This window comes from Strigops habroptila, chromosome 17, assembly GCF_004027225.2.
Source record: "Strigops habroptila isolate Jane chromosome 17, bStrHab1.2.pri, whole genome shotgun sequence".
Classification (NCBI taxonomy): Eukaryota; Metazoa; Chordata; class Aves; order Psittaciformes; family Psittacidae; genus Strigops; species Strigops habroptila.
Window position 1 is genome coordinate 1420965 of NC_044293.2, and position 13568 is coordinate 1434532.

Below are 13568 nucleotides of genomic sequence, written 5' to 3' on the forward strand. Positions count from 1 at the left end.
AAGGGAATACATTGTTATTCAGACACTGGCCAGGCAGCAGAGGGGAAATGGTCAAACTCATAGCCCACACGGTTCAGCGAAGACAAAGCTTGGCTTTTCATATTGATGTATTCTCCCCTGTGCAGAAACAAATGTCTTCCTAATTATAAACAACAGTAACAACTCAAAAAGAGAAAAACCTAGTATGTGTATACATTTCTAAAGACAGAGCTTTCAATCAAAGAGCTGCAACCAGAATTTGGTCAGACTGACAGTTATTACTCAGAGTACACAAGCTCTGTCCAACACACTCAGCCTGCAGATTCCAGGAATAGCATGAGTCATGTACAACGTACAAGGGGCTTTTCTGTCAACGAGGAGAAGAATGAAGTGCTCTGCACTGGAAATTAATTAGAAGGATGGCACAAAGACGACAGGGGAATGAAAAAGAAAAATCAGTTGTCAGACTTGAGGACACTGCTAACTCCATGCTCTGTTCCCCTTCCTAAATTACCATCTACTTCGTAACTTGCATTTTTCATATTGTTCCTCTTTCTCATCTTAATGAGGCTAGTTCAAAGTGCTCTGGTACTTCCCAGTTCATTTTATGTAAAGAGAATTAAACCCTTAATCTTGTGGGTGCTTGTATCCGACTAGATTAAGGCATACCATTACTGGGGAAAGAACGGATGGTACAAAAAGCAAAATTGATTTGTTACATCTAAGCTTTCAATCCATTGTCTCTAGTTATAAATAGAGACTCATGGAACTCTAGGAAGGTGCATCATGAAGGAAGGAAGTTTTAGAGTTACTGTGAGATTGCCTGGAATGGCATTCAGTGACTTATACTCATGAGGAAACATATTTCTAAAACCCCAGCAAGCTTAATATAACATGAGATTTAAAAACAGGCAAGAGTGGTTGCCTTTCAGATCACTTCCTCCTGAGAGAAAGCTTTAGGTAAAGATCAAGGGCAAAATTAGCAGTACAAATATATCTGAAAGCTAATTTGCATGAGGTTTCTAAGACACAGAAGACATTTGGAAATACTGTCTTTAGCATAAAACCTTGAAATTCATCCTATTGTAATGGGTAGAAGTCAGGCAGGCAGAACACTGATTGTCCTGGAGCTTGCAAGAGGAACTGCCTATGAGGCAGTACTTTCACGAGGGCTTTCATACTTGCAGATCATATTTTTAAAGTGCATGAAAAGGAGAGATTCAGTTTTGTCTGTTCTGTGAAAATGCTTTTACATAACTCCATAGTTAACTAGATCTTAGATTAGAATTGTCTCTGAACATTAAATTTCTTTGGAGACAGGAACCTCAGCATTGTTTGCCCTGAGGCACTGCAATAGTAGCTCTTGGATTCTGGTTGGACACAGGCAGTGGCAGAGAATATACACATCTGTACTTTCTGGTAAATCTGGAATGAGTTTAAAGGGAAAGAAAAAAAGAAAAGGAGTTTGAAAGACAAATGAATTAATGAACAGCTGCTATGAAACCTTCCCTCTGTATGTAAATGGGCTTTGTACACACACACTTCTAGTTTATTATAACAAAGCAAAAAGAGGCACCAGCTCCTTGGGATGCCCATGTGAACTTTTTCCGAAGACTGCAACCTATTTTGAATTGACTGATGCACTGCGCAACAAAGATTTTATGGGAAAAAAACCAAAACCACTTGGCTTGCCACCTGCATATCTCTTGCTCAGCATCCTTCACCTCCCTCATCCTGCAACTTTTGAATCTCTTGGCCACTATCTAGCAAATATGACAGAAGTTCCTATAGATTCTGGAAAACCAGGAGACGAATAGAAGAAAGACCCAAATTAATACTTCAACTGAAAAAAACACCAACTTTTTCAAGTGACTTCAAACATTGCTGGTTAAAACTGATTCCACAGTGGAGAGAGCTGCAAGAAAAGCTTCATTACTGCTGCTGATACAGAAGTATTTATCCAAGCAACCTAAGAGGATTAAGTCAAAGGAGATACATGTTCCTAACCCTCTTACATGACCATAGACATCTCCCATATGTTACTGATCACATAAAGTCAAAAACTCACTCAGTGCAGAAACTCTCTTCAGCTTCATTAGTTTTCAATTAGATCCATTATTCATTTTCCTGACTTCAAGAGGCTACACAGCAGCTCTCAATTTCTAAGTGCTCCTGGGTTCATTCATTTAACCACTGAGGTTAGGTTAGGTAAGACACAAGATCCTTCAGCAGCAAATGATTCAAAATTCCAAGAGCATCTGCCTTGTGCCAATGCCCTTTTAAGATGTTGAATACAGCATATTCATATGCTGCAGAACAGCTTAGCATATAAAACAAATGTGTCTACTAGTTGCATAAATTGACTAGGTACACAATAACAATGTGGCAGTGAAAGGTCAGATCTGCCTCTGCTCAGTGTAAGAGCTTGAATTTCAGAGTAGGTGAAAATGGAAACTTTCACCCTTGAAAAACCCAGTGTATCCCCACTCAACAAACACACAACTCCTCCATCTACGCAAACAACAAAAGAACGTGGAAAATATTTACCATGAACAAGCTTTTAGTACGTTTTCTGGGTAAAAAGACCCAGAACAGAAAGACTTCTTTTTGAGGAACAAAGAATGTTCTGCTAAACATTTAACACATTTTCCCTCACAAATGAAGGTATCTCCTAACCCCACATATGAGCAGCCATAACGGAGTCCCTGCCTCCTAAGAAATAACAGATTATCAGTAGATGTGCTGGTGCCACTTTTCTCCTGCCCTTTGCCCTCTCCACCCCACCCTCGAAGTCTGATTCAAATTAAAACTTCTCTTCAGCAATACAGAATCATTAACACTTCAGACGCATCACAAATTATGGTTTGGCATGTTGTATATATGAAAAATACTGCAAGAATCAAAGTGTTCACTCTGGTCATTGGCAGATAAAAGGACATTTCATGCAATATTTAAGACCATGGAATGTGCCAGTCATAAATGCAGTATTTTTAATTCCTTTGACAGTTCTAGACTAGCTGTACTATTCTCTCCCCCAAACAGTCACATGCTTCATGCTTTAAGTATTTTCCATTAAGTAGCGATGAACCATTTCTAACCTACTACAGGTAAACACATGGGTCTTCATCTTTAAGACCACATTCACAGAAACATATACATTTTATTATTGTAAATCAAAAGAAAAGCATTTGGCTTCGTAGAAATGATTAGTTGTTCAAAACACACATATGCACCATGTAAACAGATCTCTTCCTTAACTGTTTTTCTTTATCTTCCAGGATTGTGTTGCAAATATTCACTTGGCTTTCAGTGTCCTTGGCAAGTGATTGACTATAAATCTCCTACATGTAGAGATTAAATCACACATTTGATACATCCACCCAGTACCAGGAAGGCGTGTCACTGAACTCTTAACAGCTAAACTAAACCAGATATTTCAGAATAGTTCTTTTATGTACAAATCAACTAATCCAAGTTTCAGCTATTTTTAACTTAGACTACTCAGATCCAGCATGGAATCATCTGCTTGCCTGACTGAGTCTCACTAGGAATGGCTACCTAACCAACAATGTGCTGAGCAAGAAGTGAGGGATTCTGAATCCAATTCCTATTTCAGATATAGGCTTCTTGTGTAGTCTTAAACCTTTTAATGCAGGCAGGGCATCAGTGGTAAGATGGGGCAATGCTCCCTCTCCCCACAGTCCACTCTCCTATAAGATATTCTATCTCCTGCCCTGCCAGACATTCTACCTTCTCATCTGCATCTTCTTTCAATATCCAACATCCATTGTTGTAATATCAACTTTATCTCCCTAAATTCACAGAAAATAGAGCGAGACAAAAAGATTAATTAGTCCATGTTCCTTTTGCAAAGGCATCTATAACACTAAAATCACTAATGGAAAATGTGAAAGGAAAACATTCCTTTTGGAAATTCTAATTTAAATATCATCCCCACCCTTTCTCTCCCTTCCATGTTTCTTCTAAAATTTGTGTTTCCATTGTTACCGCATGCTTGGTAAGATGACAGGACGAGGAAAAATAGTATCATGCTGGGTTCTTAACACCTACATGCTCATACAATGACAGATTGTTAGTTAACAGACATCAAAATAATGTGGTATAATGCTTTAATTCCCTTGATACAAGGACAACAGCATAACAAATAGCACTCCAGACCAAAGGGGCGCAGTTCCCATCTACTCACTTGGTGGCTCTGAGCTTTCATTTTCAGCAAGAAGCTGAGTTGCTATGGAAACATGAAGGACAGATAGGACATGTAAAAATGAAGCATACCATGTAAATAAGTTGTAAGAGATAGGAGTGATAGAAAGAGAGGAGTTCTAATGAGGAAGAGTGAGAATGATATTGAATCCTTCTTATGGCAGATGTGTATAACCTGAAGAGGCTGCAAAAAACAGTGCTCTGCTGCTGCTGTTTTCCAACCCTTCTCCACAGGGAGAGTGGTGCTGCCAGATGCAGGCCCCTCCAGCTGACAGGGAAGCCAGCCTGCACTGCACGGCTCCTGCAGCAAGCTATGGCTCCAAGGGTCCCTACTGATGCTTTTTCATCCTGAAGAGTTTTGAGTCTCTGAATCCAATTTCAGACAGCTACAGCATTTTTGCCTACTTAAGGCCCAAATAGCAACCTAAGTTCACATGCTGCTAACCCATTAAGTACTGTAATTTCTGGGAAGCCCTCCAGAGCAGCACCTAGCTTTTGCCCAACTATAGAACACAAAGGAGCAAGGATTAATGCTTCTGATACACCTTTCTTTTCACCTCCATGCACTAGGGCCAGGGTACACACAAGGAGGCAGAAAAAAAGATCTGTCCAATAAGGTGTGAGCACCCTTGAGAAATAATACAGTTTTGAGAGAAGCTGAAAGATTGAAAAGCCCCTTGGGAATCCTAATAAAAGTACACCACTCTCAAGAGCAAAGGCGGTCTTTACAAGCACTGAATACAAGGATTATCAGAACAGAAGGACAAAGATGAATGTCTCTAGTTCCAAAAGGCATGGGAACAATGCAGCATGAGAAACACAAGCTGTGAGGGATTTCTCTACTATTCTAGATAACATCTTCAAAAGGTAAAGAATTATCACCATCACCTCTTCACGACTGGGCAGAGAACTACAGCTACAGAGAGGGGTAAAAGACATACTGAGATGGACAACGCTCTTAGTCATACGGCTTAGTTTTAGGTACGTCTGTGAGAAGCAGGAAGTCGGACTCAATGGTCCTTATAGGTCCCTTCCAACTTGAGAAGTTCTATGACTCTACGAGTTCCTTTTCCTCCCATGGTGATCAGTGCGGCTGGTGTGAGGGGAGAACAGGACAGACCCTCATGCAGTTTGCAGGCTAAATCCGATTATGCAGATTTAAAAAATTATGAAGAAGGATATAAAGAAATGAATGTTCTTCCACAGCTCCAGAAGGTGCCTTAATAATAGGCATAGCACAAACGATTTCCTGCCAATCGCTTGAGTATCTTCCACTCTATTTACCTGAGAAACTGAACTCTATTTGCTGTGCTAAGTTGATTTCAGGATATCTAGCTTCACACCACAAAAGCTGAGCAAATGCCATAAAACATCCCTAAAAATGGAATACAAACCAATCTGAAATTTTAATGGCAAAGGCCAGTGACAACAACCAACTTTCACATGGGCAGGGTTTCACTCTACATCTTTCGTTTGATCTGTCTCCTTCCATGAGTCCAGCATACCTGGGAGCTGTCTGTGGCTTTTCTCTGTCCTGAAAATCAAACTTATACTTATCTGTAGTTCTTGAACCTGAAGATTCAGTTTTCACTCAGGGGAAAGAAAAAAAAAAAGATACAGAAAAGAAAGAAAACACCCAAGGATGTTAGGCAGACTGCACCACATTCAGTGAGGAGATGCATGCAGAGCCAAGTGGAACAAGGACAACAACCTCTTCTACCATACTCACTGTCTGCTAAACGGGAGGTGGGTGCAGCAGTACTTGCTAAAGAAAGAGAAAGGAAGGTGAGGAAGGGAGTTGATTCCTATTAATTACTGCCAAAAGACAGAAAATTAAAACACAAATTGGTAAGATTTTGTCAAATCAAGCCTCTCTGGCCATAGAACTCAAGCAAAGTAAACGCACTTGCTTTAAATCAACTTTCTGATCACACAGGACCACTGAACACACACCACTGTTCACCAGCATTCCCAGGAGTTCAAACCAATGCAATTTAAGGCCAATAGAGATGCTGGCCAGCACTGTGTGTATGGCAGCAGAACACAGCCTATGTAACTACTGTTTTGGTGAAGGCCATTGCTAACTACCCTACTGCCAGGTTAGGACCTGGTGGAATTTGGGCATTATTTTAGTGTTGTTTTGTTGGTTTGTTTTTTTGTACATTAAGATATTTTGTCATCCAAACCAAACACACCATATACACACACACTCTTGTAGTTTAACACACATTTGGGTCCCACCTGCAAAACAGCAAGAAACAGCTGGGGCTCAAAAAGAAGCCATTCACAAGGTCTGAGTGCAGCCTTTGTTTGTCTTCAGATTTATAAGTGCAGAAAAACAGTGAATTGTTGGGATGAAAATACAAATCCAGGTCAAGGGAGACAGATATCCTCCCAACCCCATAATGCTCATCTGTGCTAGCATAGCACCCCACAAAAAAAAAAAATCCCAAGCCCCCAAAAAGCTATGGACATATCCCAGCAAGCATTTAAAAATGGTGTCGGTTCTTACATTCAAGTAGACACTTTAAATAATAGGGCAAGGAATTATTCTGCCTACTCTGAAAATACAGCCTTGGCTGGTGCCAAAACACAGTTTTTATATTCTTTCCTGTAAAATTTCTGAAACATTTCTGTGATCTTTAAAGCACACCAGACAGGGGGACACCCAACTTTTTCCTGCTTTTGACTTTGTCCATGAACAGGTAACATTGTGTGACTGGAATTCCAACACAGATGAAAAAAGGGTTTCTGTTGTACCAACAGTCTTTTCACCATTGCAACCCCGTTCATGGTCTGAGATGGGCTTTGAGAACCCCAGAGAGTAGAGAAAGAATCAGAGAACTGAATGCTCAGAAGGATCACAGCTCAACGCACAATTGTGCTTGAAAAAGCATCAGCAGAAATTTATAGCCCACAACAAAGGAAAAAGAATTGGAACTTACCCTACAAGGCAGGAGAGTTAGGGACTAGGGACTGATTGATAGCTGGTTGCCACAAAATAAAAAAGGCAAAAAACTCTACTACAAGTGTGATTTAATGTTCTTCAAATCCACGTACCTGTCCCCAAGTGATGAACATGAGGCTTGGCAGACAGATGTGTCGATGTGGCTGAAACAAAGCTTTTAATGCTCTTTTTTCCTCTCTTCTTAACTGGATCTTTTCCCTTTTCCTGTGGTACTGATCTGCACAGAGACTGAATACCTAAAGCCCTTCTCTCCCTTGTGTATCATGGACTATGTCCAGTTTAGAAGGGCCTACCAAATAATTTGCCTGATAGTTATAATACTAACCATGACTAACTTCATGTAAGGGATATATTACTTCTACTGAAATTAACAGGCTCCAAACAATTTAAGGCAATGGACTGTACATATCTTCTGGAAACATGACTCCCAGTTGACTCTCTGTAACTACTGCAATTTACAATTCTGTCTATCCATCTGTCCATTCATTCATCCACCTTGACTACCAATCCATTCATCCTATTAGAGGTCCACTAAATCCAAGTTTTAATGTAATAAAATCTTTAAGGAAAAACAGCACAAGCATCATTCAGATCTTGTAATTAGCTTCAGAAATCTCCAAAGCAAGCAACAGCAGCTTCATAAAGCTTGCCCATGTAATCTTGGGAATATCAACAGTTCACCACAAGGACACATATGATAAACAGAGTAATGCTCACTTGGATAAAAAGGTTTCTTTTAGGTACCATTGATTAACTCCAATTTGAAAGGCACAAAGCTATGGAGCATAAAATGTTTCACTGAACCCAGCTGATAATTAAGCATATCCATCAAATCTCTAACTCACTTTGCATTGGGAAGGGGAAAACATGCATTTTTTTATTTAGTATGAGGTTTATTTATTTGAGTATACAATCTACACAAGTGCTGGAAGACTGTCCAAAGACCACTACCAGTAAAAAGTATTAGTCAGAAGAGGCAAAACCTGAATTTTTTCTCAAAGGTTTTGCTATCAAAATTGTGAAGATATTCAAAATTCTGAAGGTTTTTGTTGGCTTTCAATTGGTCTAAACCAGACCTGCAATTTAGCTAAAACTTTCTGCTGTTGATTTATTCATTTTTTCTTTTTTTTTTTCCTCCCCTGAAATTATTTAACTGCATTAAAAATTGAAAATTATTAAATGATTCATAAACATGAAGCCTTCCACTACTCCACTCTCTATTCAACATGCTAACTATTATTATTAGACAATCACTACGTTAAATATTTGAAATGCATGCTCTACAATAAAGACGAAGATGTTAACCCCTAATTCTCTTCTAAATAGAGCAGTATTACCCATAGTAGGATGGCTATTCTAGTGTCAGTCTTGTTAGGAAGTGGACAGTACCAGTTACTTCATTTCTTAACATCCTGAGAGGAAAAGGTACTAGATTAAAAGCTAATATTATGTATGTTAGAGGAACACTCTAGAAACATAAAAAGAGAGAGAAAGAAATGCAGAGAGGCACTTACGTGGGTGAGGGATGCCTGCGGTTTTTCCATGGATGGAACACAGACAAAAAGAAAAGACGGAGATAGAAAAACAAAAAATAAATGTAGAAGAGATGAGGCGATAGAGAACATAGAGCTGGAAAATCAAAACGCCACCAGCTGTCTCAAATCCAACCCTAGGGAGCAGGGTAGGTTACAGGAGTTATCACAACAGACCAGACATCAATTGTGAGGGCTGGCTTAGTGCAGAGGGCCTGGGATTTCCGAGCATCAAGGCATGTATACTGTCCCATACTGCTCAGCAATTCTGGTGAGGCAGAAATTTACACACAAAATCAAGACCATGCACAGATCAAAGGGCCTCAAAGCATGCACATACACGGGCTAGGAATATTGCTAGCTTTGAATTCAGGAGAAGGTCCTGCATAGTGGTTTCTGAAGAGCTATAAAACAGATACACAAGTGTAGGTGTGACAGTGGGAAGAAGAATAGACTGTAGATCTAAATGCAAGGGAAATAGGAAAGAACCCCAGGGGTTGCGGGCAGTTGAATACAGTTCCCAACTTGGATGAGGCTGTGTACAAGGATAAGAGATCTCCTCTCCCTGGCCTGCTTTTATTACATCTCCCCTACCCACTCTACACTGTATTTTCCCTCCTTCTCTCCTTCTTGTCTTGAATTTCTCACTGGTTTTTAATTCTTGCCTCTTTTGTTCCTGGTTGAAACACGAGGCCAAAGCAGAGTATCCTGATTACCCAAGTAATGCAGATAAGAAGCTGTGGAAATCATCTTGCATGCTGCATAGCATTTTATAGGAATGATTCGCAGACAGGAGAAATCCCTTTCCCCTCCTTCCACAGTTCATGGCCAGTCCTATGCTGAACCTCTTAAGTTCTGATTTACAAAAAAACCTGCCTTGTGGCAATGACATTACATTCTCTATGACCAATGCCCTTTCACTGTCTTTTCTTATTACAGCGTTTCATTGCATAACCCCTTCTCTTTGACAATACAAAGTTTATAATAGTAACTCACGGCACAAACTAGTGCAGATAAAATAGTTCCTCTGCCTCCTACCTTCAATGAAGATTTTTAATTAGTAATGAAATTCACTACAACCAAAAATCACAATAAAACAAAGGGTGCGGTAAGTTCTGCAAGAGAAGAAGGTGTCATTCATGCATGGCAGAAATTCCCTGGAGAAATGCAAGGAAAGAGAACCAGAGAATCAGAGGAGGACTCAGTTTTACTTACGAACTGGTTGTGTCTTGAAGTCGGATGGCAGGCTAATCTCACCCACGCCCTTGCCATTGACGGCAGACAGCCTCACAGAGTAGGTTGTTTCAGGTTTCAGGCCAGTGATAGTGATCATGCCCTCCACATTTGCTGTTGCAGAAACAAGAGGAGGAAAAACAAAGAACAGGCTCAGGCTTTAAGTCAACAACAAATGCCATGTTTCTATCGTATACTTTGCCATGTTTACCACATGTACCAGGCCCAGCCTCACATAAACAGTGCAGTCAAAGAGAAAGGTCAGAGCTACCACCTCTGTGTCAAACAGCTGATTAGAGAAGTGTATTGCCACAGTCTCCCTAGAAGGGATGTAGCAGAGTTTTTGGTAGCCAAGACCACTGTCATTTGGGGCTCTAACTGTAGTTGACATACCACCTAAAGCTACTCATCTGTTGGGCTGCATCATCCAACTGAAAGCAAAGCCCTTAGCAGGAGAGAAATCCATCCCTCCTCTTTAACAATATACAAGAAGATCATATACAACATAAGAGATGGAAAGAACCTGCTGTGGGGTCACTGTGATATGAAGAAAGAAATAAGCTCTATTTGTCCTGCACAGACACAAAGGGAGAAATGAGAAAAAGAAACATGACTCTAGCTGTGATCACATCAGTCCAGTAGGGACCTAGAAGAAGAATTTCTGCTCCAGCCAGGATTGGCAGTAGAAGATTCAGCTCTGAAATTGAACTCTTGTCTTCACAGTCCTCCCAAATCAAAATTCCTTTGGCTTACTGGACTTAAGGATACATTTTAAGCAGTGTGTATTCTTATAGATTGCTATAAATGAGACAGGGTGTAATGGGAGTTAGACTTGCTTCTGGACTATGAGGGTTTGTGTTCCAAAGGGAACTGAACGGTAACTAAAAGGGCAGAAAGACAAGGCTTGGAAAGCCTAGGAAGCGCACAGTCACTCCCCAGTCAGGAAGTGAAACCTCATTCAATACCAAGCACCGGGTTCTTCACCTCATTCAGACAGAATGGTGTGAACAAGGAAAAGAAAAACATAGTGGTGCCACACCTGCTCTGTAGATAGAGAAGCCTGGTGCCCTGTCACATACATAGAGCTATGAAATGGAAATTCAAGATGTCACTGCAAAGCAAATGTTTTAAGAACTTCTCGGGGGCCTTAACTTAGGAGCTGAAATTACAAAGCTATGGAACCCTCCACTGTGGCTTTCCCCTAAAGGAAAGAAAGCCTTCTGAGACGCAGGTGGGGGAGGTAACATTTTATCATCCTACCTTCTTTTGCATCATACAGCCTCGAATGCCATTCTCCCTCGCCCAGTGCCCTCCACTCTGCTTTGTACTTGAGGATGGGCACCCCGCCGGTAGCTTCAGGCTCATCAAACTCCACCTGGGCAGTACTGGAATATGGCTCCACTCTGTCAATGGAAGGAGAGGACGGAGTATCTGGGGAAGGAAGGGAAAATAACCAGTGATGCAGAAGACAACAGGAAATAAGCTCCAGTGGCAAAGAAAACAGAAAACTGGGAATATCAAACATACCCTTGTCATGGCTTCACAAAGGAGAGGGGACAGGTAGGCCTGATGCCCCCCTCAGGACAGGAAAACTGTTAAGAGGGCTAATTAGACAGCAAAGAGACCTTCATCTTGTCCCTCCTCTAAAAGGCTGAAGACTTAGAGTACCTTCTTCAAAAGAGGACAACCAGAGCAGAGTAGCAAGAGCATCCTGGATGCTGCTCTACCCCTACAGTGTCTTCCAATGCATAGCTTGACCATTCCTAAATCTGTCCTTAGTGCAGCCCTGAGAGGACACCAGAGGCCCTTCCAATCTGTCATGTAGTGAGACACCTGGCCTCTTTGGTTGGCACAGTGCTCTAAAGTTTCAATCTTGCATGACCTGAACTATTAGGGATATTTCACTAATTTGGAGAAGCACACATGCACACTTATGCACATACACAATGGCCATCAGAAATCAAAGATCACAGCTGTGTTAAAGTGCACTGGAAGCACAGAAAAGAATGAGACCCTTAAGAAACAAAGAAACAGAAATACTGGAGAATCATTATCTACAACCCATCTCAATGCACAAATCTATGAATGGTCACCTCTAAAGTAGAAGCTGGCTCTCCTGTTACCCCATCAACACAAAATGGAAAAGAACAGTCACTGTTACCTCAGCTCAAGGACTGCATATACATTTCCTTAGCTCCCTGCCTGGGATACTCACCTGCCTGCACGAGAATGAACTCTGAGGACTCCTGGCCAATGCGGTTCACAGCAGTGCAGTTATAGTTTCCAAAGTCATTTTCAGAGTCTGGTGTCACCTGTGGAAGGAACGAAGGCTCATGCTCAGATCAGAAAACACTTCCCACTCTGCTAATGCACTCTGCACTTTGCAGGAGAGAGAAGCCACTATAAAAAGTACATGTGCTAACATTCTGATGGCTGTCCACAGAGGAGAGCACTGCAGTGGGCAGGAAGTCAAAGGCAAGGAGGGATGGTTTCTTCTATTACCTGATTTTCTTAGCAATTATGTGCCTGAAACACCACACAACTTCTTGCTCACACAGTGAGCCCTGACAAAAGACTTAACTTCTTCAACATCAGGAACATAAATTATTTGATAGTACTGAGCCTTCCTTGGCTCCATATGCCTTCTCCTCTCCTTGCTTTTGCTCACCTCCAGATAGCTTGCTGATGGAGTGTTGTAGATCTTGATGTTGCTGTAGTTAGAGCTGGGAAGCAGCTGTCCATCCCGGAACCAGGAGATGACAGCACTGGGGTAAGCAAATACCTCACAGGTGATGTTCACTTGGTTCCCTTCCCAGGTATAGACAGCCACAGGGCCCTGAAGCTTCGGGGCATCTGAAAGACAGACACATTTGAAAAGGCAATTTGAGCCAGAAAATCTCCTAAAGTAGCCCAATCTGCCTCACTTTAAGGATCCCTTGGCTCGGGTCCAGTTTAATGTGGGGAAGGGAATCTACTAAGGAAATGGGAACTGCCTTCTTATCTTAGGGCGGTGGGTTGAGCAGTATCTTTTGCTGAAGGATGTAAGAAGGAATGCTACTCAGTCCCAAAGGCTGCTCCTAATACAGTGTGGGAGGAGGAGCAGACAGCATGCTATGCATCTAGGGAAGTGCATAGCAGGAAGTTCCCCTAGGGAAGAACTATGATGCACCCAACAAATGCGACTGCAGCAGATTCATGGCTCATAATCTTCCCAAGGTGCAAACAGTATCCCGCTACCTAAACAACACGTCCCTAGCTGTAAGTGCCCTAGTCTCATCACAGGAAATCAAAACAGTCCGCCCTCTAAATACATGAACACCTTTCCCCACCCCATTCTCCACTTCTTACACTGCACTTCAAGATACATGGCTTGGGAGTCCTGCCCGATGGTGTTGCTGGCTGTACATACATATTCTCCGGCATCTGTGTACTGAATGTCTTTGAGAGTCAGGGACGACACCCGGGCATGGCTACGTACTACGATGCGCCCATCCAGGGTCTGGCAAGGAAGGAAAAGAGAATTAGAGGCTGAGCACTGAGCCTGCGGTTGCAGACTAAAGGGATGGGAACAAGTGCCAGTCTACCTCACACCAGCCCTCTAGTGCTCATTATTTCAGAAGTGATCACCTGAG

At 41.6% G+C, this 13568-nt stretch overlaps 1 protein-coding gene across 8 annotated transcripts in view; it reads right to left on the bottom strand.

The window, feature by feature from the left end:
- Positions 1-13568, bottom strand: part of NCAM1 (neural cell adhesion molecule 1) — a 108428-nt gene that overhangs the window by 23040 nt on the left and 71820 nt on the right. For 3 of the 8 annotated variants that reach the window (XM_030505288.1, XM_030505284.1, XM_030505289.1), the window contains exons 9-13: positions 13285-13435; positions 12605-12789; positions 12152-12248; positions 11197-11367; positions 9919-10050 (exon numbers count right to left, since the gene is read on the bottom strand). In XM_030505288.1, the coding sequence (XP_030361148.1) occupies positions 9919-10050; positions 11197-11367; positions 12152-12248; positions 12605-12789; positions 13285-13435 (736 nt within the window). Of the gene's footprint in view, positions 1-3729; positions 3733-7263; positions 7315-8685; positions 8701-9918; positions 10051-11196; positions 11368-12151; positions 12249-12604; positions 12790-13284; positions 13436-13568 lie in introns of all 8 variants that reach the window. The other 5 variants (XM_030505286.1, XM_030505281.1, XM_030505287.1 and 2 more) reach the window with 3 other exon arrangements.